This window comes from Camelus dromedarius, chromosome 23 (genome assembly GCF_036321535.1).
Source record: "Camelus dromedarius isolate mCamDro1 chromosome 23, mCamDro1.pat, whole genome shotgun sequence".
NCBI lineage: Eukaryota > Metazoa > Chordata > Mammalia > Artiodactyla > Camelidae > Camelus > Camelus dromedarius.
Window position 1 is genome coordinate 24,335,637 of NC_087458.1, and position 24,898 is coordinate 24,360,534.

Consider the following 24,898-nt stretch of genomic DNA (forward strand, 5'->3'; position numbering starts at 1 on the left):
GGTTCTCAGCTCCTCTGTTGGAATCTGTTTATCACATCATTTTCTGAGAAGAGGTTTTTAAGCAGTAAAACCCAACGATTTTACTTGGGTTGTCTCCACCTGAAGTGCAATCTTCTGACCTCCCTCCAGCCAAAAAGGTGTCCGTACCTAGGAATGCCTTCCACCTGCATGAGGGGAGAGGGGACGGGGAGGAGGGTGGTGCTGAAATACCCAAAGACGAATGGATGGAGATGCCAAGGGGTAGCGTCTGCAATAATGCCTCAACTGATAGGAACCCAGAGTTTTTGATTACCCAATTTTCTCCTGAATTTGGCTTTTAAAAGAACAGGCAAAACAACAAAAAAGCAGGATCGAGTGATGCAAAAATACGTTGAGATGCTTGATCAAACCCTCTGCGCCTTGGGTCAAGACCCTGCAACAGCTAGCGCCTGCGCACTGGCGCCGGCCTGCGGCAGAAGCCCGGGGGTGCAGACACTTTCTGACTCTGGGAGAACGGCTCCATCAAACGTTTTTATTCCCATTGCTACTGAACCTGTGCTGTGATTGAAGACACATCGAGTCCTCGAGAGATCGGGAGTGTTTCTTAGCTGCCTTGCTCCTCCGCCGGCACCGCCGAAGGCAGCCCCCACTGAGGGGTGGAAGGCACGGGGTCCTGCGTTTCTATGACGACACGCAGGCGCTCTGGGGCGAGGCGAGGCGACGCGCTGTCTGGCGGGAAACACGACTTACGGGTACGGGTTGCAAGTGTCCGTTTCCCATCACTCCTGACGCAGAAACGGTGCGAACTCTGCCCGGCCGCGCGTCCGGGGAGCGGCGTGCACGAGGCGCCGGCTGTGGGGGCGGCGGGGGCCGAGCAGACCGGCCGAGAGCGGCCGCCGCCGTCGGGGGGGTCGGAGGGGTGGGCCGAGCGCGCCCTTCGCAGCCTGGGCCCAGGCTCACCTCCGCTCACAGGCGTCTTGGTCGCGTCAGAGGACCTGGGAGAGCCTAGAAGTCTCCCCAAAGAAGGAAAGCCCATGCTAGGTGGATTGTAGACTCCAAACTTAATATAAACACTTAACGGTTCTTTTATTTTTGCCTGCAGGTCAGTGTGACAGCCCTGCCCAAATCCCAATATGCGGCTGATTTGTTTCTAGGTTTCTGGAGGGATATTTCAAATTGCTAAAGGGAGTGGTAGAAGACATTGCTTATTATGTCGCTCCCGAAAACGCCCTCCACGTCTAGAACTGAGGGCAAAAGTTTGAAAGTCTCTGCATCCAAGGAAGAGACAGGTAAAGTTCTTCAAGGATCCCACACACAAAGATAATCATGGCCTTAGACAGAAGCCACAATATGCTCACCATTTCCTTAAATCTGAGCTTTCAGGGTATCTTAATTAGCTTTTTTTTTTTTTTCAATACGTTTGTTTCGATACAATCAAAAGCCATTCCTTCTATAGTATTTTTGAGTGAGAGTTCTGTTCACTGCTCCATCTAACAACTGTGTAATTGTTTTTTTCAAATGCGGGTGAGTTTTATATTGTTTTAAATTTACCCTATTTTATTTTATTTTTATTTTTATCTTATTTTTAAAATTCACTCTATTTTAAATACCAATACTCGTATGAAACTACTTTTTTTGTACTTGGTAGAGAACCAGTTTGTATCAAGTTTTAGCAATTACTCTGAAATAATTACGGAAGATTGTCATTCATACACAGATAAATGCAGATTTGTACTGAACAAGAATCATGTAGACTCATTCCTACCCTCCCCACGTTAAAGCTTCCTCCAGTTCACTTTCATCTTGTTTTTAGCTGAGATTCTGCTAAAGCCCCCACCCCCAACTTTTGTTTTTCCTATTTCCTCTGATATTCTGACTCCATCCCAGACTTTCAAGAGATAGAAATTTGATAATATGAACTTTAAAGGTTTTGATGGTGATCAAAGCATGGTACCTCCTCACAGAAATTAACATAAACCATAGTGTATGAGGGGCATGGATTAGTGGAGAGTTCTTTCAAAAGAGTGAAAACCCAGCCCTCCTTGACTGACTGAGTAGGACATCTTTTACCATGTTAGCCCTACTCCCTCCCTTTATAACTACTTTGCCTTCGTCAAGCTGAGAGCACGCTGCTGAGCCTTACTCTACTAATGTGCTCAAATTATTCCACTCTTCATTTCCAACAATCCCAGTTTTATTTTTAAACCCCTTCCTCTCTATAAATATCCTCTCAATTTAACTTTTTACCTTTGAACTTACATAGAAAAAATTACTAAATAATTTGACAGTTTTGAGGAGAGATTTTTTTTGTCATTTCCACATCAAAGGGAAATAGACGTTCTCCTCCTGGGCATATATCCAGCAGCAACCCTACTTCAAAATGACACCCTGCACCCTAGTGTTCATAGCAGCACTATTTACAATAGCCAAGACATGGAAACAGCCTAAATGTCCATCAACGGATGACTGGATAAAGAAGATGTGGTATATTTATACAATGGAATACTTACTCAGCCATAAAAACTGACAACATAATGCCATTTGCAGCAACATGGATGTCCCTGGAGAATGTCATTCTAAGTGAAGTAAGCTAGAAAGAGAAAGAAAAATACCGTATGAGATCACTCATATGTGGAATCTGAAAAAAAAAGAACGTAAATACAAAACAGAAACAGACTCATAGACATAGAATAGAAACTTGTGGTTGCCGGTGGGTGGGGTGGGGGTGAGAAGGGACAGACTGGGATTTCAAAATTTGTAGATACGGACAGGCATATGTAGAATAGATAAACAAGATTATACTGTATAGCACAGGGAGATATATACAAGATCTTGTGGTAGCTCACAGCAAAAAAAATGTGACAATGAATATATGTATGTTCATGTACAACTGAAAAATTGTGCTCTACACTGCAATTTGACACAACATTGTAAAATGACTATAACTCAATAAAAAAAAGTTAAAAAAAAAAAGGGAGGTAGACATTCCCATTATCTCCAGGCGGCCCCAGTTAATTGAGCAAGTGAAGTGAGTTTAATTTCCAACTTTGAATTTGGAATAATGAAGGTTGGTCTTTGTACCTGAGTTCATGGGCTCATGTCTGATGTAAGTGAGCAGGGCAGGCAATATGAGGTTTCTTTTTCCCCTTGACTATAGGTGTTTTTTCAGATTTTTGACTATTGTTGCTATTCTCTGTTACAAACAGAAACATATAGATGATGAGGCAGCCCTGGAATCTAACTCTCAAAAAAAAAAAAAAACCACAGTAAGCTTTTCTTTCCCATTACTGTCTTAGGACTTCCTGAACTAAGGGAGAAAAGAAGTCTGGTGGATCGGTCAAAACCCCTGCCTCCTCCCCTTCAGAATGAGTTCATTCCTGAGGAAGTTCTGCTTTCTCTGACCTATGCAGCCAATGCTGGTCCTTGTCCTGAAAACTTACTGCCTCCTAAGAAAAGTAAGACCCCAAAGGTGTGTATATACATACATGAAGTTTGGGAACATTTATATCTTTTGGTATCCAGTTCATTAAGTACTTATTGAGCATATGTTATATATTCCAGATTGCTTCAAAAATATTTTAAAATTAATTTTCTAGGTTGAAAACAAATCTTTTGCACAAATATTTCCAAGGAAATGCTTGAGTATTTCCGTTAACCTGTTTTTATGTGATTTACCTAAATGATCATTGGTAATCTTCGTTTTGATATTTTTGAGTATTGAGTTGGTCTAGTTTTAGTCTTTCTCCATAGTATTGAGTAAGAATTCTGCTCTTTTTTCCATAGACTGCCTAGATGCCCTTAGTATAAACCAATTAAGAGTAGATTTCATTGGAATAGAGCGCCCTCTGCTGTATGTTCATGTTTTCCTTTTTCGCAGGTTACTCTTCCGCGGCTTGTTGACCACGTCTGGCAGAACCCTATTCGGAGGAATAAGTTCAAATACCTGATTGACCATCCCGTTTCCCTAACGGGAGCTGGAAGGTAAAGAAGGAAGATAGTAGGGTAGATGTAGATGAAGAGTGTCATTTTCTCATTTCTTAACGATTTCCTTGCGGGGAGCTGAATTGGAAAAATCATAGACTCAGATTCTGAAGCTTGCAGTATCTTTGATGAACCAGAATACAATCTGAAGAGGGCATAGGAGCACCTTTTTGTGTATGATTATTATCAGTAGGATGGCAGTAGGTGCTGGCTTTACCTACGTTTCATTTGTTTAAATTAGCTTTTGCATGCCTTTGTGTTTTGTCCCCTTACTCTCCTGCTCCTTTGTTGTACCCTAGTAGAAAGGACAAGATCAGACAGGCAAAATGCCTTTAGGACCTCTTTTATTTATACATCTGAGAAGAACTAGGTAACATAACACTATAACCTCGAAAATCTTGAAAAACAAGCGCTTAATCCCTGGTTTCCTTCAAAGTGAACCCTTATCTTTTATACTGTTCCAGATCAAATCAGCAAATTCTATTTGTTGTTTTTATATCATTCCTAAAAATATTCAAAATGTCAGCATTTTCCCTGTGAAGATTGTGACCTGCTCATTTTCTGTGTATGGTTCGCTTATCAATTTACTCCCTCCGTGCTCCTTACTGAAGTATCACTTATTAGTAAGTGTACACAGTTACTAATACTTGGACATTCTTTAGTCTTTCTTAGTTCCATTTTCTCATTTGTAGAAAGGGAATAATAGACTTGCTCCATTTTGTGCCCCTCCCAGGGATGTGGAAAGCATACAATGAGATAACGAATGCAAGAGCCTTCGTGAAATCATGATTAAGTTTAAGCAGTTATTACTCAGCTATGTCTCAGTGCTAGAAAAAGGGCAGAAATTTAGGCTATTGACTTTTGTGTCCTGGGGCTTTGGTGCCATAAAGTATCTGTATTTTATGCCTTCAGGTCATGGCTATAATTATTAATATAATCACCAGTAGTTATGAGATGTTTGAAGTACTTTGAAAAAATAATCAGCTATATCTGAATGCAGCAATAAACTGACATTAACGTTTTAATGTCAAATGACTTCTGACTTGAAATTTTTAAAATGTGAAGACCTGTACTGTAGTATACAGAATAATGGCCTCCCTGAAATGTCCTTACTTCAATCCTCGGAACCTGTGAACACATACCTTACATGGCAAAAGGGACTTTGCAGATGTGGTTAAGGTTAAGGACTGAGGATGGAAAGATTATCCCGGATTATCAGGATGGGCCCAACCTGATGGCCTGAGTCATTTAAGTAGAAAAGGAAGGAAATTGGACGGGTCAGAGGGATGAGGCAGAAGGGGGAGGAAGACAGATTAGAAATGTGAGAGGGAGTCAGCGTGCCGCTGCTGGCTTTGAAGATAGAGGAAGGGAGGGCACAAGCTAAGAACTGCATTGGCTACTAGAAGCTGGGAATGGCTCTCAGCTGACAGCCAGGAAACAGGGGTCTCAATCTTGGAGCCAAAAGGAATTGAGTTCTGTTTACAAATGGGCACAGAAATGGATCTTTCCTGGAGCATTTGGGAAGGAACACAGCCCTATCAACAGACTGACTTTAGCCTAGTGAGACCTATGTTGGACTTCTCACCTGCCAAACTGGAAAATAATAAAACTGTTGGTTAAGCTGCTAAATGTGTGATAATTTGTTGTGGCACCAGTAGAAAATGAGCACATGTGTCCACAGTTAATAGCATTTATAGCAAGAGGTAACTTGTCTAGCAACCTGAAATATTTGGAGCGCAGCAGGAAAATACAAAATAAGACAATAGCCTCTGAGTAATACTTTTCAATGGCTCTATCGGCTCTATCAGTCAGAATTCAGTGCAGAAAATAAAATGCTCTACATATTTTAAGCAGGAAAACAAGCATTTACAAAATGTTGGAAGGGCTAAAGAAGCTAAACCAAGAAGCTGTCACTGCTGCTACTGTGTGAAGTAATGACTTTGGGAGTCACTCCCAGAGCAGGATGGAATTAACCCTTCATGGAAGCTGTCACATAAGTTCGAGAGTATGCCCTCTTAATTAGACATTTGTACAAGGAAGATAAAAGTGGCCAATAAGCACATCAGCCTCATTAGCCATAAGGAAATGCAAGTCAAACCACGGTGAAATACTGTTTTGCACACACTAGGATGGCCATAATCAAAAAGCAGGCAATCACAGATGTTGGTGAGATGTGGAGAAATTGGAAGTATCACATGTTACTGGTGGGACTGTAAAATGGTATCGTTTCTTTGGAAAATAGCTTGGCTCTTCAAAAAGTTAAACGTAAAGTTCCATATGGCCCAGTAATCCACTCCTAGGTATATACTCAAGAGAATTGCAACTATATGTATGCACAAAAACTTTTACATGAATATTCATGGAAGCATTGTTTATACAGCCGAGAAGTGGAAACCGCCCAACTGTCTAGCAGTTGATGAAAGGATAAATATAACTTAGTATATACAATGGAATGTTATTCAGCCATAAAAAAGAATGAAGTACTGATACATGGTACAAGACTGACAAACTTAGAAAACGTTATGCTAAATGAAAGAAGCCATTCCCAAAAGGTCTTTTGATATGAAATATTCAGAATAGGCAAATCCATAGAAACAAAAAGTGTACTACTGGTTGCCAGGGGCCCGGGCGTGGGGTAGGGAGAACAGAGTGGGGAATTACTGCTAATAGGTAAGGGGTTTCTTTTTGGGGTAATGAAATATTCTGAAATTAAGATACTGGTGATGGTTGTACAACTTTATGAACTTACAAAAAAGTTGTAAATTGTGAATGTACTATAGTTTTGTAGATTGTACTCTTTAAAAAGGTGAATTTTACGATATGTGAATTATATTGCAATAAAAAATACCCCCTTAGCTGTGAGCCAGGAATCAGGAAACTGAAACCAAGAAGCTGTCACTGCTGCTACTGTTACTGGACTGCCTCTGTGGACCCGGGCAGCTGGAGGATGGATTCTGGAATGTTGCTTCAGGAAGACCACTTTTGCATGCTGTTGCAGGCAGAATCTGCTTAAAACATGACGGGAAGTTGGTTTCTGCCTCACTTCTACCTCCAAAATCTTGCAAAAGTGCACCTACTTTTGGAACTTGGTTCATACCCAGAACCCCAGCTGCAAGGGTATCTGGGAAAGCATTTTCCATCCTCTCCAGTCCGCAGAGGGTATCCAACACACACCAGGGCCTGCTGTATTCCAGTACTGCTTCAAGTTTCAGAAACAACCAGACAGTCTTCAGGGAAGTTCTAGCTTCATAAGTCATTAACTGAATTATCAAAAAGGTTATATTGTCATGTATTCTGTTTAAGAAAGCTGCAAAGTTTTAAATACATTTCAGAAAGACTTAGTGTTGCTTAAAAAGCATACCTCACTTATTTGGAAAATCAGTATCTCTGAAATAACTTATTCCCTGATAACTTCAGATAAAACCCATGCTTACTGATGTATGTAAGTCAACCAGTGATGACTTGGAGAATTTGAAGTATGAACTCAGTTTGATAATCTAGGGGCGGAAAAAGGGATGAAGTATTTCTTAAAGTCCAGTAAAATCCAGTTTTTTATGTATGGCTAAGAATCAGGCTTTTTTGTTTTTGTATTTTTTTTTTAACAAAAATAGATTTTCTGGAAGAGTGGAAGCAGGTGATTTACCACAGGGTTTTATGAAAAATAGAACATGTCTCTTTTTTAATGAAAACTTATATTCTAACAAATAAAACATGTTTCCTTTAAAAATAAAGATAAGATTTCAAGAATAAAACTACAAAGGCTCCAAACAGTAAAATTACTCTTTGGAAACTTTGAATGACAGTCACCAAGCCAATATTTCCTTTATAAAGAAGTGTTGCTTCTGTATATATACATATACATGAAACATTCATTGTTTCTAGCTAACAAAACAGAGCTATATTGGCCAATTCTCTAGCGGTTATTGGTGTCATAGAAGTTGATGTCCCTATAAAACTTCTAGAGGAAAACATAGGCAGAACAGTCTTTGACATAAACCGCAGCAATATTTTTTGGATCTGTATCCTAGAGTAATGGAAATAAAAACAAAAATAAAGAAATGGGACCGAATTAAACTTAAAAGCTTTTGCAACAGCAAAGGAAACCATAAACAAAACAAAAAGACAACATACGAAATGGGAGAAAATATTTGCAAATGATGTAACCGACAAGGGCTTAATTTCCAAAATACACAAGCAGCTCACACAGCTCAATATCAAAAAGACAAACAACCCAATCAAAAATGGGCAGAAGACTGAAATAGACATTTCTCCAAAGAAGATACAGATGGCCAACATTACTAATTATTAGAGAAATGCAAATCAAAACTACAATGAGGTATCACCTCACACCAGTCAGAATGGCCATCATAAAAAAATCCACAGATAATAAATGCTGGAGAGGGTGTGGAGAAAAAGGAACTCTCCTACACTGTTGGTGGGAATGTAAACTGGTGCAGCCACTATGGAGAACAGTATGGAGGCTCTTTAAAAAACTAAAAACAGAGTTACTGTATGATCCAGCAATCCCACTCCTGGGCATATAGCCAGAGAAAACTAATCTGAAAAGACACACACATACACCCCAATGTTCATAGCAGTGCTTTTTACAATAGCTAAGACATGGAAGCAGCCTAAGTGTCCACTGACAGATGAATGGATAAAGAAAATGTGGCATATATATATATTACTCAGCTGTGAAAAGAAATGAAATAATGTTATTTGTAGCAATATGGATGGACCTAGAGAAAGACAAACATCATATGCTATCACTTATATGTGGAATTAAAAAATGACACAAACTTATTTACAAAACAGAAAGAGACTCATAGACATAGAACACAAATTTATGGTTACCAGAGGGGAAATGGAGGAGGGAGGGGTAAATTGGGAGTCTGGAATTGGCTGATACAAGCTATGTACAGAATAGGTAAACAACAAGGTCCTACTGTATAGCACAGGGAACTATATTCAATGGTTTGTAGTAACATGTAATAGAAAAGAATATATATATATTCTCTTTCTATATATATCTATCTCACTATGCTGTACACCAGAAACTTAATACATTGTAAATGAAAAAAGTCTAAAAAAAATTGATACCCCATGATCATGAGGACTGCTTAAGAAAAACTTTGTGTTATCTTTGACACATTAAAATTGTATATATTTAAAGTGTACAACTTGATGTTTTGATAAATGTGTATACATTGTGAAAAGATCACCACAATCAGGCTAAATAACATGTCCATCACCTCTGTATAGTTACCATTTGTGTATGTGTGTGTGTGGTAAGAAGACTGAATTTAAGATCTATCCTCTTAGTAAATTTCAGGTATACAATACAGTATTGTTAACTATGATCACTATGCTGTACATTAGATTTCCAGAGCTTATTCATCTTGCATAATTGAAACTTTATACCTTTTGATCAACATCTCCTTATTGTATACCTCCTCCCCCACTCCCTCCTCTGACGAGGTAGTATTTGTCTTTCTCTGTCTGACTTGTTTCACTTAGCATGTGTTCTCCAGTTTCATCCACGTTGTCACAAATGGCAGAATTTTCTTCCTTTTAAAGGTTGACTGTCATTCCATTGTATATGTATGTCACATTTTCTTCATACATTCATTTGTCAATGGACATTGAGGTTGTTTCCATGTCTTAGCTTTTGTGAATAATACTGCAATGAACTTGTACTCCCAAGTTCATTGATATAGATTTCATTTCCTTTGGATATATATCCAGAAGTGGGGTGGCTGGGTCATATGGTAGTTCTATTTTTTTTTTAGGAACCTCCATATTATTTTACATAATGGTCAATTAAAATTGAAGGGAGGGGCAGAGGCATTTGAAAATTATGTGCAGTAAGTGGCATGATTATAAATGTGCTGTAGGGAGATGAATCTGGCAGACGTATGTAGAATATACTAGAGAGACATGAAAAGTCACAAAAAAGTAATGACAGCTTGGACTAGTGATCTGGCATTGGGAAGAGACAAGAGGCCTGACCACTAGAATGACAGGGTGACTGTAAAATTACTAAATATTAGTGATAGATGGATGTTGAGGACAAAGAATGGGAAGGAATCAATGATAGATGCTGAGATTTTAATGAGTAGAGTGGTGGTGCTGACAGAATTAGTGAATAGAGGAGGGTGAAAAGTTAGAATGTGGGAGAATTATTTAGTTGTATCTGAAGGTAACAAGTCTGATGAGGTGAGATCTGATAGCATTTCCAAGGGAGAAAGTGTAGGGAAATAAGAACAGAGGGATGAGGGCAGAATGGTGTGAGCTTTTCCATTTGGTAGGCAGGAGGTCCCAGAGAAGTCCAAGAAGGAGCAGTTAGGACGGAAGAACAGGGAGAGTCCAGTCACACAGCATAGAGGAGAGGAGAGTGTTTTTAAAACAAGAGGTGGTCCACCCTGGAAAATATTCCAGGAGAATAACGGAAGATGCGAACTGATGACTTAGCTGTGAGAAGTCATCCTCAGCTTTCTGGAGAATGATTTCAGAAGAGAGATGGGGATGAAATCCGATTGCAGGGAAATTTTAAGAAGTCTGATGTTTAGCAGAAAGTGAGAGATAGATAGATGATCAAGGTAACTTGACAACAATGCGTGGTCAAGGGAAGATTTTTTTAGAAGGGGGAAAGACTTAAGTTAGAGACCAAGAGAGGGGGAGATACATAGAAATTATGATTGATGGAATGAGATGCCTGAGGATGTGGGCAAAGATGAAATCAAGGGCATAAGTGGAGGAAGTAATCCTGGGGAAGAGAATACATCTTAAAACTGAGATTAAAGGAAAGGAGAATGAGTAATTTGAGGTAGAGAAGATGGAGAATGTGGGGGGAAGCTCATGTCTGACGCCTCAACCTTCTTAGTGTAAAGTATTAACTAAGGAGACCAGTTTTGTGTCCCTTTTTGCCCATAGAAGGCTGTGTGTGGACCTCACCCTCTTTTATCCAGTAGCCAAACAGAAACTTATTTTGTAATATGTATTTCTTACTTTTAGGGATATTTCTTTTCTGTACGATGTTAAGTATGTTAAAGGAGAGACCAAGGAGAGCACAGTCTGTCCCCCACAGACCAACCGTCCGTTACAGTCACATGATGGTGCCATTGTTCCTCATAAGGTAAAATGTTTGATAAATAATTTCCAGCCCCCCCTACTTTAAAAAAAATTTCCCCCCAAAATAAAGCTATGTCATACTGTAACAGCCTGCATGGTTTATGTTTTCATAGCACCTTCTAATTATTTTTAGAAAAGGGCATTTAGTGGGAGATCAAAGATATCTTGTTTTAAGCTATTTTCCGAACTACAGTTAATTACATTAATCTAGAAAATACAGTATAGGAGACTTGGTTTTTTAACAAAGGAGTCTACAGTTTAACATTGTAGAATTCTTATTTTTTGGCATGTTGCTAAGGTGAATTTTAAATTCTGTTGAATTTTAACAGATCTTAAAATTTTTAAATAAATTTTTGTGTAACTCATACTAAAACCGAGGTTGTTCTTTAATTCATGGTTAATTTTTAAATTTGTGCTCTGCTAAAAGTTAATTACTACTAGCCGTGACCCATGTTACTAATATTGCTATTTGTCTAATCAGAATCTCTTAATAAATAGTATCCCTTTGGGATAGGAATTAGAATATGGGCAACTCACCTACTAACGTTTTTATTCTCGTTGTTCTTTCTTTTTAAGACAAAGAAACTAACAGATACTTTGATTCCTGAAGAATTCCATATTGTGTCAAATACAGGAGTTTCAGGTCTGGAGTGCTACGATGAGTGAGTACTTGATATACACTGAATATCCGACAAGTTGAACTGTGTCCTGCTTCACAGACCTTGACAACCTGAGCCCTCGTGTTCCCAGGCAGTATCTGCACTGAAATGAGTAAACATTTGGCTTACCATTCTAGTCCAATTTAAGAAATGTATCAAAAACTAATGGAAAAGAGTCCTAAACGAGTTTGAAGGAACAAGAATTTACTGTATAGCACAGGAAACTATATTCAATATCTTGTAATAGTCTATAGTGAAAAATAATCTGAAAACTATGTATATAACAGAATCACTTTGCTGTACACCTAAAACTAACACAATATTGTAATCAACTATATTTCAATTTAAAAAAGAGTTTGAGATTTTAGCAACTGAATTGTTCTCTGTCTTTTCCTATTATTTAATTTTGATTTTTAAAAAGTAGATCTTTGTTCTGAATGCTTGCTGTGCCTCTTCAGGAGTGGTTTTGAGCAATGACGAAGGAAAGTAGCTCTCTAAGCTGGAATCTCATAATGCACACTCTAGGGCTTAGCTCTAGACTTCAAGCTAGTCATTTCCAGTTTTCTTTGATTCCTGCTTATGGGATTGAAAATGAGATCTTGCTTTTATTTTCTGAGACAGCACTTGAATATTTCATAGTTTAAAAAACTAGAAGTTTGGACTAGGTTTTACAGTAAAATATCCAGAAGCTGTCATTCTTTTTACCTTGTCCAGTATGTATGTTATTTGGCATTTCCTGATGACGAGTTTCAGAACAATATTTTGCCAGAGGGAACTAAATGGAACTCATTTTTTGGGTAACTTTTAATTTTTATATTTCAAAATTATAAAATCATTACAAAAATAGAACAGGGACGTCCCACATCTATCCTGACTCACTGGGGGTTTACATTTTGCCTCATTTGCATTAATACGCACACATACACACATACACACATACACTGTTGAAGAGTAAGTTGGAAACATCATGACCCTTTCCCACTAAGTGCTTTGGTGTGTATTTCCTAGCAACCCACTAGTTATAGATCTTTTTGATCTTTTTTAGCTCTATCGTTCTTGTAATTGCCATTTTACAATATAGGCTAATAGATTTCTTTTTTTTCAGTGGGTTATAATTCTTTGCCATCATTGATGTTCAGCTTTTCCTGATTTTGCCAATGACAGCCCCTTTGAGCTGGCTCTTGCACTCTTTAGGCATGGCCATGTCATTCTTTGAATGTTCTCGTATTTTCTGGCTCAGTAAGATATTCAGGTTCATCTAGTCTTTACTGACTCCAGCTCTGGAAGGAGCTATGAATCACTTCTCAAAGGAGTACCATTTCCTCTTAGTGAAGTGTTCTCAGAAACCAAGATCTTGGTGCCAGGTGTGCTCATTGCTCCTGGGGTATCATTGCATCTAGTCCCTCTCACACACTCATTTTTGAAACTTTACTTTGAGTCCTTATATTCCCTGAAGATTTTTCACTAATCTAAATTCCTGTTAACCAATTGTGTTCCAGTAGGGGGTAGAACCAAAGGAATGTTTTTCAATTAGGGGAAGAAAAAAATGTATAAATAATAAATTTGAAGGATTACCATGAGGTTCTTATTGTGATACCCATTTTGGTATAAACAGGTACTTCCAGAGGACAGATATGTAAGCTGGGCATCAGGAAAACTGGGTTCTAGTTTTGTCTTTGCTTCTTACAAATTCTGTAACCTGTTTAGTCACGTCACTGTTGACTTCAGTGTTCTTGGAACATTCTTCCACCTTTGAAAGGTCATTTTTTTAAAGAATCAAAGAAATTTTCATATTGTGATATACTGAGGAATGTGATTAAACCTTTTTTACTAAAAGATGTTTTAAATATTAAGTAGTATTGTATCTGTGTCTGTAGACGTCTAGGGCTGTTTAGGTATGATCTTGTGTGTAAAACGATGGGCCTCTCTGATTGTCTCCAAGCTTCTCAATTCTGTGGGGTCTTAAGTTTTTCATGTTGTGTTATATGATAAACAGGCTAGGCAGTTTTCTTACAATAACACTTACCTGCTTTCTTTATTGCAGCAAATATACTACTCTCCTTACAGACAGTGAAAATAGACTGTTGCTCTTCCCATCCATGTGAGTACAGTTTGTTTTTGAAAGTAAAGAATAGCTATATGCACATATACTCCTTTTTATTGGTACTTTATTACACAAAAATATTAAACTTACAGCAGAAATCCAAGAAAATAATTGCCCGCAATTCTGTCATCTAATCACTGTTTTCACTTGTCCAGTTGCATGTTGATTTTTTAACATATTTATAATATTGAAATGCTGTAAAACACTTTTTAAACCATTTTAAATGTTTTTTAAAATTTTATTTTATTTTATTATGGTAAGAATACTTAACATGAGATCTACCCTCTTAAAAATTTTTAAGTATGCAGTACAGTGTTGTTAATTATAGGCACAATGTTGTACAGCAGAACTGTAGAACCTTGCATAACTGAAATACTACGGCTGTTGATTAGCAAATTCCCATTTCCTTCTCCCTGCAGCCACAGTCCCTGGGAACCAACATCCCACTCTCTGAGTGTATGAGTTTTAACTGTTTTAGATCCCTCGTGTAAGTGGAATCAAGCAGTATTTGTTCTTCTGTGACTGGCTTATTTCACTTAGCATATTGTCCTCTGGGTACATGTTGCATATTGCAGAATTTCCTTCTTTTTTTTTAAGGCTGAATAATATTCCAGTGTATGTATATACCACATTTTCTTTATCCATTCATTCATCGTTGGACATTTAGGTTGTTTCCACATCTTGGCCATTGTGAAGAGTGCTTCAGTGAACGTGGGAGTGCTAATATCTCTTCATGATCCTGATTTCAAGTCTTTTGGATAAATACTCAGAAGTGGGATTGCTGGATCTTATATAAAATACTTTTATGTTCTGCATTTAACCATTAGTATTTCCCCATTTTGCTATAGTCTTTTTTTTCTTATCTTTCCTTTGTCCTTTGACTTTTATATTGTGAAGTAGCCAACATCAACAGCTCGGTGTTTATTGCTCCACATTCTGCTGTGTTCTTGCAAACCTACACAATCGGTGTATAGAATTTTTTAGGGGGGGTACATTATTCTCTTTTATGAAAAAGAGAATCATACTATCTACATTTCTTTTTGTATTTTGTTTGACTGTATTACTGATATCCCACTAGATTAGTACATACAGGTCTAATGCTTTAAAATACCATTAATATTCCGTAGTATGTACATTTTCTTTATCTATATTATACTCCTTTCGCCTAACACTCGTTACATAAATCTGCCATCTTAATCTTTTAGGAAACCTAATAAAAGAGTAGAAGTGGTCCAGCTGAATGATGTGATGGATACTATGCTGGAGAGGGCTGGTGTGGAAAATCAGGAATATACAGGGCCAACCAAGGTAATTGCGAAGATCAGTGTTAACTAGTGGTTACGAGCATGTGCTCTGGAGGATTGGAATCCTGGCCCTGCTGCCGTTTATTAGCTGGTGACCTTAGGCAGGTCATTTAACGTATTTGTGCCTTGATTTCCTCATCTGTAAATTACGGATAATAATTATTTACCTTATAGGATTGTTGTGCAGATTAAATGACATACTGAACATAAAGTGCCTGGAACAGTGCTTGGCATGTGGTAAACACTGTATATTTAATCGTTAGTTTTATTATTACTGCATTTAACTGAATAAAAGGCACCGTTGATTATAAGACCCTTATTATTATTGTACCACTAAAAACCACTGCCAATTAAACCGTGCTTTTTTACCACTTATAATTTTTATTTTGTACCTAATAAAAGAGCTCTTTCACTGATACTGAGTTTTTCTTTTATGGGGCTATTTCTCTTTTGTACTGTAAATTTTTATTTTTATAGAATTTAAAACTTACAGACAAGTTTAATATAAGGTGCTCCTGTGTGACTTTTTCCCAGACCCTCTACTTGTTTACATTTGCCCTATTTTGCTTCCTCATTCTCTCTCCCTCTCTATGTATCTCTGTGTGTATGATTTTTTTCTGAACCTTTTTAGAGTTAAGATGGCAACCTCATGCCTCTTTACCACCAAAAACTTCACGATGTATTTCCTATGAATAAGGACATTCTCTTATTAGTCCATAATACAATTATCAAAATCAGGAAATTTAAGATTGATATGGTAGTATATTCATATTCACATTTCATATTTTATCAGTTGTCCCTCTAATGGCTTTTAGAGCTAGTTCCCTCTCTATTTTGAGATCCCAGGGTCACAGTACATTTAGTTGTCATGTTCCTTTAGACAACTGTAATCTGAAACTGTTCTTTGTTTTTCTTGACCTTGATAATCTGTAGAATGTTTCTCAATTTTGGTTTGTCTGATGTGTTCTTATGATTCAATTCAGGTTTTGTGTTTTTGGCAGGTGTGACCTTCTCAGTGCCTCATATAGAGGTGCATGTTAGACACAGATTTTTAAAAATAATGTACCATTTTAATATATATTTATAAAGGAAAATGTAAGTGAACAAATTAGTCAAGGTGTTTCTAAAATTTATTCACACTTAAAGTGCTTAATCTCTAAGATAGCTTTTACTGATTACCATCAATAAATACTGTGTTATCAGTAAATACTGATTATCTTATTTTTTTGCCAGATGCACAAACTACTTCATATATTGAAGAAGGAACAGACCATTTACAATACAGTATTTCATGAACTTATTCGACAAGTCAGTGTGGACTGTGCAGATAGAGGAGAACTACTGTCCAAAATCAGGTTAGAGCTGTTACTGAATGGAGTGTCCCAGCTTCCTTCTGAATTTTATGTTAGAATTATGTTTATATCTGCTTTTAAGAAAAATCATAAAAGTACAGTTCTCTATTCTATTGATAATAAGGGCCCTAAGTGCATTTCTGTTATATTTTCTATGGTAAAAATATATCAGTCGAGAAATTCCTAAAGGTAATTTCTTTTTTTTTAAACATTATTTTATTGAGTTATAGTCATTTTACAATGTTGTGTCAAATTCCAGTGTAGAACACAATTTTTCAGTTGTACATGAACATACATATATTCATTGTCACATTTTTTTTGCTGTGAGCTACCACAAGATCTTGTATATATCTCCCTGTGCTATACAGTATAATCTTGTTTATCTATTCTACATATGCCTGTCAGTATCTTCAAATTTTGAACTCCCAGTCTATCCCTTCCCACCCCCTTCCCCCTTGGCAACCACAAGCTTGTATTCTATGCCAATGAGTCTGTTTCTATTTGTATTTCTGTTCTTTTTTTTTTTTTAATTCCACATATTAGCGATCTCATATGGTATTTTTCTTTCTCTTTCTGGCTTAATTCACTTAGAATGACATTCTTCAGGGACATCCGTGTTGCTGCAAATGGCAGCATGTTGTCGGTTTTTATGGCTGAATAGTATTCCATTGTATAAATATACCACCTCTTCTTTATCCAGTCATCTGTTGATGGACATTTAGGCTGTTTCCATGTCTTGGCTATTGCAAATAGTGCTGCTATGAACATTGGGGTGCAGGTGTCATTTCAAAATAGGGTTCCTTCTGGATATATGCCCAGGAGCAAGATTACTGGGTCGTATGGTAAGTCTATTCCTAGTCTTTTGAGGAATCTCCATACTGTTTTCCACAGTGCCTGCAGCAAACTGCATTCCCACCAGCAGTGTAGGAGGGTTCCCTTTTCTCCACAGCCTCTCCAGCATTTGTTATTTGTGGACTTTTGAATAATGGCCATTCTGACTGGTGTGAGATGATACCTCATTGTAGTTTTGATTTGCATTTCTCTGATAGTTAGTGATATTGAGCATTTTTTCATGTGCCTATTGATCATTTGTATTTCTTCCTTGGAGAATTGCTTGTTTAGGTCTTCTGCCCATTTTTGGATTGGGTTGTTTGTTTTTTTCTTATTAAGTCTTACGAGCTGCTTATATATTCTGGAGATGAAGCCTTTGTCGGTTTCATTGTTTGCAAAAATTTTCTCCCATTCCGTAGGTTGTTGTTTTGTTTTACTTATGGTTTCCTTTGCTGTGCAGAAGCTTGTAAGTTTAATTAGGTCCCATTTGCCTAAAGGTAATATCTGTTAGGATGTTTGACACCATGTTCTTTTATGACTAGGAATGAAGTGCTACATGAAATAGTGGAAAAAGTATAGATTGTGGAGACAGACCAATCTGGTTTTAAGTCATCACCTAGGTGTGTGGCATTGGTAAAAGTCTACACCTTAGTTTTCTTATCTGTAAATGAAGCTAGTAGCTACTGTGAAATTTTCATACGCTCGTTTGTTTTCATTTGTTGTTTCAGTATGTTCATTCATCAATCAATGATATTTATTGAGTGTCTACTCTGTGTCAGGCATTAAGATGCTTCATAGAATTGTGGTGAAGTTTAAATAGAGCCCAGAAGTAGGTGCTCAGTACATATGATTATTATAGATTATGATGAGAAATACTGTTGTTACTATAACTCTTCTTATGACTACGGCACTTTGCAAAAAGCTGCAGGGAATAGTTGAATTAGAATACTGGGTCTTCAGATTACATCTCTGCAACTGACTTGCCATGGAGCCATAGGCAAGTTATTAGATCTCTCTGAATATCTATTTCTCCGGAATGGGAATTGATGATATGTTTGCCTTATTTGTCCACTCTCTGATTTATGGAAACTTGAGTATCCGTGTCTGACAGTGCTGAGGAACTAGGAGCAAAGCCATTCTTAAGAGACTGGTCAAGATTAGCTACTAAGGAGGAAGTCGTTGGAACACCACCAAAAGCTGGAGAATGCCAAATAAGAACGAGGATAGGGACAGCTAAAGTCTGAGTTGTCCTTCTAAGAACAAAGCCGGGGAAGATAGATGAAGAATCATTGCAGAGGAACTAGATGACTGACCGTGTATCCCCATCTTCCTTTTATGAGGAGTAGGTCTGAGTGTGACTCGAACGGCTGCTTTCAGGAGTTAGCCTCTAGGGGCCAAAATTGCATGGGGTCCTATTCCTGGAAGTCTAGGCTGAAAGAGATGGGCAGGCAGGTCAGCCAAAATCCTTTAAGAAAAATTGAGCCAGATACTAGGGAGACAAAAATCTTAACTCCAAAGTGCTAGAGATAGGATCAGAATAGGGCTTCAAAGCTAAGGATTTAGAATGGGGTGAAGTTGGAGTTGAGAATACAAAGCAGGTGAGGATAAGCAATGAGGTTTCAGGGTGACTGCTGCAAACATTCATGATGTGTTTGTGGAATGGTGAAGCGCTCAGTAGGTCCAGAATAATCTGGTACCCAGCGTTTTGTTGTGGTGGGAGCTCTTCTGAAGGTCTAGGGCCCTCCGTCGATGAGGAAGACTTCTGTTGTCCTGAGCCTGGTATCTTACACAGCCCTCCCTGCTTCACAAGATTGCTGTGAGGTCCCCAGTAAACAGTGACACCATGCATGATCTCAGCCCCTAGCCTTTTGCTCGTCACTGTAGTTTTCTGCTCAATGTCTCATGGAGTGCTTTCTGATCAGCTTGTGTGTGTCTGCTTTACATGCAGCTGCCTCTGAGGCCTGTTGCTGTAGAAGGGGCATTTCATGTGAAACACTTTCATTAGAATCATTGTTTACAGGGGGAAGAATAACTGCCAGATTGGGTCTGAGCTGAATAGGACTCTCAGATTACACCGAAATAGGGCTGCTGCAGTAATTCTTTTTGGTTGACACTACAAATATCTTTGGATACAGGCACCTAACTTTTTTTCCTCATTGTTGTTATTTTTATTTTTTCCAATATTTTATTATGGGAATTTCCAAATACCCATAAAAATTAAAAGAATTTTACTGTGAGCACACGTATATCTAGATTCTGCCATTTACGTTTTACTCTGCTTGCTTTGTCACTAGTCTGTCCGTCTAGCCATCCTTCTATTCACCCACCAATTTCATGCACTTCAAAGTAAAACCCAGACATCAGTGTATTTCTCTTAAATACTTCAGCATGTATATCAGTAATCAGAGTTCATTATTTATTTGCCTTATTCTCCTTTTTAAAGTAAAATTTACATATACTAAAATGAACAAATCTTGCCTACATTTGTTGACTTTTGACAAATACTTTCACTTGAATAATCCAAACCCACAAAGTTCCCTAATGCTCTTTCCCTGTAAATGCCCACCCCCACTTCTCCAGAAGTTCTGACTTCTTTCCACCTTAGATTCGTTTCACCTATTTAGGAACTTCATACAAACTTCATACATATCATATAGTTTATGCTCTTTCATGTAAGGCTTCTTTCATGTAGCATGTTTTGCTTTGTTTTTTAAGTTTTTTTGAGGAGGGGGTAGATTTGTTCATTTATTTATTTTTATTGGAGGTGCTGGGGATTGCTAAGCGTGCACCCTACCACTGAGCTATACCCTCCCCCCCTGCATGTTTTTGAGATTCATCCACGTTGTTGCATATATGGGTAGTTTGTTTCTTTTTGTTGCTAAGTAGTATTCCATTGTATGTATGGATCAAAAAGCAGTTAATCTGATCTCCTATTGATGGAAACTGAGTTGTTAGCAGTTGGGGCTGTTATGAATAAAGCTACCACAAGCATCCTTATAGAAATCTTTGTGTGAAAACGTGTTTTCATCTCTTGGGTAAATACGTAGAAGTGGGATTGATGGTTCATAAAGTTGGTTTAAGTTTATTTTTATAAGAAATTATCATACTTTTCCCCCAAAGTGTTTGTACCATTATATACTCCCACTAACAATGTTTTGCCAGCCTTTGGTTTTATAAGTCTTCTTAATTTTGGCCATGGGTGTGTAATAAATAGGATGTCATTATAGTTTTAACTTGCATTTCCTTGCCATCTATTGATGTTGAGCACTTTTTCCTGAGCTTATTGACTGTATATTCTTTTTGTGAAATGTCCGTTCAAATATTTTGCCTGTTTGTAAATTGAATGGTTTGTCTTTTTGTTATTGGGTTTTAGTTTCTTTATTCCAGAAACTATTCTTTTGTCATATATGTGATTTTATTTTATGTTTTCATATATTTTAATATACTTAAAATATACATACAGTTGACTCTTGAACAACATGAGTTTGAACTGCATAGGCCCACTCATGCATGGATTTTTTTCAGTAAATAACAGTACTACATGATTTGTGGTTGGTCAAACTTGTAAGTCTGGGACTGTGGGAGTTGAGTATCCATGGATACTGGTATCCACAGTGGGTCCTGGAACCAGTTCCTCACAGATACCAGGGGATGGCTGTTCATGGATTTTCTACGCTGCATGGGTGGGCCCCCCACCCCCTGCAATGTTCAAGGGTCAACTGTACTTAATATTTTCTCCCTGTTCATTTTTTAAAAAATATACTTACCTGACTTTCTTTTAAAAAAAATGAAAGTTTCTTTTAGATTACTTTTAGATTTACAGAAAAATTGAACAAATAATACAGAGTTTCCATATGCTCCTCCCTTCTCCATAGACAGGTTCCCTCATTATTAACACCTTGTATTAATGTGATACATTTGTTATAATTAATGGACCAGTACTGATATGATTATTAACGAACATTCATAGTTTACATTAAGGTTTATTCTTTGTGTTGTACAGTTCTGTGGGTTTTGACAAATTCATGTTTTTCAACCATAAAAAGGAATGAAGTACTGATACATGATACAATGTGAGTGAACCTTGAAAACATGATGCTAAATGAAAGAAGCTAGTCACAAAAAATAATAAATTGTATGATTCCTTTACATGAAATGTCCAGAAGAGGCAAATCCACAGAAAGTAGATTAGTAGTTGCCAGGAACTGGGAGAAAGAGGAATGGAGAATGACTGCTAATGGGGACCACTGAGGGATATTTTGGGATATTGAAAATAGTCCAGAAGTAGGTAGTGCTGAGTGTTGTACAACTTTGTGGATACACTGAACAGTAGTACACACCTTAAAAGGGTGAATTTTATGGCATGTAAATTATATCTCAGTAGAAATTATAAAGTGTTTGCATATAGTCACTTCATCACTGTGATTCCACATTTACACTGCACATACTGCTTTGGGTATCAAACTTTACATAATAAAAAATTTAAACACCTTCTTCATGTAAGTGTAATCTACCTTCCTGTAGCTTCTACCTGCTAATCCTAATTTTGTACTCTGGAAATCCTCAGAATAAGTCCATTCTTTCTTTTACTCTTTAAATATTTGAAAACAGCCATTTTGTCTTTCCTGTCTTATTCAGGCTAAACATTGCCAGTTCTTGCAGATTTTCTTAGTGAAATATATACTACACGTAGAAAGTATGCTAATTTGTCAGTGTTGATTTCAAAATTTGGTGTCATGCCAAAGAGTTTCATGGCCCTAAAAATCCCCTGTGCTTCACCTGTTTAAACCTCTTCCCTTCCCATCCCTGATCCTTTTGGATGGTTCTTCCCACGGTCTCAGGTGATTTCTTCACATTTACGCCCTGATCATTACTTAGCTGAGTATTTGACGGGGACCTTTTGCAGACCTCCAGAGGTCTCTCCATGCAGCTCTTTTCTCTCTGGTATCCTGTCCTCTGCAGTCTAGCCACTTTCATCTTTCTGCACTCTTAGCTCTGTCTCATTAAATCAGGGAGTCCTCTGGCGTCCTCATGGGTTCCCTCTCCTTGTGGCATGACTTGAAAACTCTCTCAAGCCAGCAAGTCGAAGCAGTCATAGAGCTTACCTTATTTATTTCTTGTCTCTCAAGGGTCACTTGCTTTTACTGCCTGAAAACCAGGATCTTAAGTTGCTGTTTCACATACTTTGTCTTTTGTTGTTGTCATTATTTCAGCAGGAGAGTGACTTTCGTTCCTCTGAATTTCTTTTTGTATTTCCTGTACCTATATCTATACCACAGTTCTATGTGTGGATGAATGTTCTTCACAAATTATGGAAAGTTATCAGTGATGATCTCTTTGATGAATGATTATTCTCTATTCTCTGTTTCCTCCTTCTGGAGCTCTGATTAGATTTATATTGGACATTCTCATTCTGTGCTCTTTATATCTTTATCTCTTTTTCATTATTTTCATCTCTTTGTCTCTGTGCTGCATTCTGGGTATTTCTTCCAGGACGTTAATCCTCTCTTTAGCTACCTCTATTCTGCTGTACGCCGTCTGTTGAGTTTTATTACAGTTTGGTAATTACTTTTTTCCCCTCAGAGTTGTATTAGTTTATGTCCCTGTCTGTTTCATCGTATTTGTGGTGGGGGAGGTGATTAGATTTATTTATTTATCTTCTGAGTAGGTACTGGGGATTGAACCCAGGGCCTTGTGCATGCTAAGCATGCGCTTTACCACTTGAGCTATATCCTCCCTCCTGTTTCATCATATTTGATATGTTTTTTGTTGCTTATTCATTTTTAGATTCCATCTTTTATTTCTCAAACATTTCATGCATAGTTTTATATTCTAAATCTGATAGTTCTGATACATGAAGACCATTGGTATCTAAGTCTACTATGTGTTGTTTCTTCTGAGTCTCATTAATGATGGTTTATTTACATGAGTATTTTGAAATCTTTGTTTGTGTAACTAATACTTGGCTAATCTTAATCATGAACTCATCAAGATATAAATCATGGTTGCTTCCTGAAGAGAAGATTTGTATTTTCTCCCTTCTGGAATCCTGGCATTATGCAATAGTCCTAGACTCAGATCTGCCACTTTGAAGCAGGCCCAGGGCTTAGTCCCTAGAACCCAATGTTGGTATTTTTCACTGGGGCAGCTCTGACCTTGGGTTTGCCTAGTGAATACTGCTTATCACCTTCCACGGCATTCTTATCTTACTGTATTTGGTTTGTTGTTATGTTTTCTTAACCCTAGAGACTTCTATTTCTTTCTTTGAGCCTGGTAATGCCTCAAAAAGTATGCTTTATGATGGATATAATTGTATTGTAATAGGAAGGCCCTTCAGAGTCTTTTGTCTCTGAATTGACAGGAGGGAAATCCCTAAAGGAAGTGATTTAAAATTAATACTTCCCAGTGTATGAACTGCATGTTGAGCGGATAAACTCCTTGTCACTTTACGTGTTTAAGCAAGGGTGGGATAATTCTTTCAGGGAGTGAGAAATCAAGCTAAATGACCATTCCAACTCAAAGATACTATAATTCTGTGATCTCAGGCTTAGAATATAACACCTGGATCACATTTAATATACAGGAAGACTGCTCAGTTATGGTATTTATGGTTTATCATCTGTGATCATCTCCAAATATTTTGTTTGGTTTTATTCAGAAGGAAGAGAAATTACTTCTTTGTACCTAACGACTTCTTTGTCTTTGTTTCTTTTTAAGCATTTGGTGTTTTTTTACATTTTGATCAATTTGCAAAAGGTGATTTTATTCATGAATTTAACTATTTATAAAAATTTCACTGTATTCAAAACACTCTGTCAGATGTTGTAAGTGTGTAAATATGTAAGACATAGTTTCTATCCTCATGGAGTTTATAATTTAGAAGAAGAAATAAAATAAACCTTTATTTTGTTTTACATCTCAGACATTATATTACAAATAATTTTGACTCTGGTTAACATTCTCCGCAATTCATTCACTGGGTGAGCATGACAGAAATTTACAGGCTAGATCCTTTTTTTTTTTTTTTTTCCTATCTTGTTCTTCCCACCTATTGTTTGTGTGTGTCTCTTTACTAATTCTTTCCCTAACATTACTTTCTCTCTCACTTATTTTCTGGCTCCTTTTTCCTTTTCTTCTTCATGATGGCTTGTGTTCCTTTTTCATGCAGAGAGCGGTATGTACAACTGCTTGACCAACTTGCCCGGCAGATGATTGACTTCTACAAAGACATGGTAACTCAGCGAGTGATAGACCAGCGCATTTTAGAAGAATTGTACAATTTTAAGAATGTTATTGAGGAGCTGACCAGGTAGAAACTGTGATTATCAAAGCCATGTCTCTAAAGAGAGTTAAAAATATTCAGGGAAAGGAAAATGATTAAAGATAAGGACTCTCTTACTCTCTTTTCGTGGTTAGCAAGAGAACAGAACGACCTGGATATAGATGTAGATGTATATACAGAGACTCGTGTTACACAGGTTAACACAAAGCTAGGTTTCTGTGTATATTTGATAGGGAAAAGACTCTTGTTCTTCCCTCCAAAATAGAAATGTTTAT

General features: G+C 37.5%; 1 protein-coding gene across 1 annotated transcript in view; it reads left to right on the forward strand.

Moving 5' to 3' along the window:
* The first annotated feature begins 697 nt into the window (after positions 1 to 697).
* Positions 698 to 24,898, forward strand: part of AXDND1 (axonemal dynein light chain domain containing 1) — a 71,661-nt gene continuing 47,460 nt past the window's right edge. The window contains exons 1-10 of the mRNA XM_064478046.1: positions 698 to 731; positions 1,082 to 1,268; positions 3,276 to 3,448; positions 3,857 to 3,960; positions 10,975 to 11,095; positions 11,668 to 11,753; positions 13,795 to 13,851; positions 15,060 to 15,162; positions 16,392 to 16,513; positions 24,510 to 24,650. Of these exons, the coding sequence (XP_064334116.1) occupies positions 1,190 to 1,268; positions 3,276 to 3,448; positions 3,857 to 3,960; positions 10,975 to 11,095; positions 11,668 to 11,753; positions 13,795 to 13,851; positions 15,060 to 15,162; positions 16,392 to 16,513; positions 24,510 to 24,650 (986 nt within the window). The 5' untranslated portion in view covers positions 698 to 731; positions 1,082 to 1,189. The remainder of the gene's footprint in view (positions 732 to 1,081; positions 1,269 to 3,275; positions 3,449 to 3,856; positions 3,961 to 10,974; positions 11,096 to 11,667; positions 11,754 to 13,794; positions 13,852 to 15,059; positions 15,163 to 16,391; positions 16,514 to 24,509; positions 24,651 to 24,898) is intronic.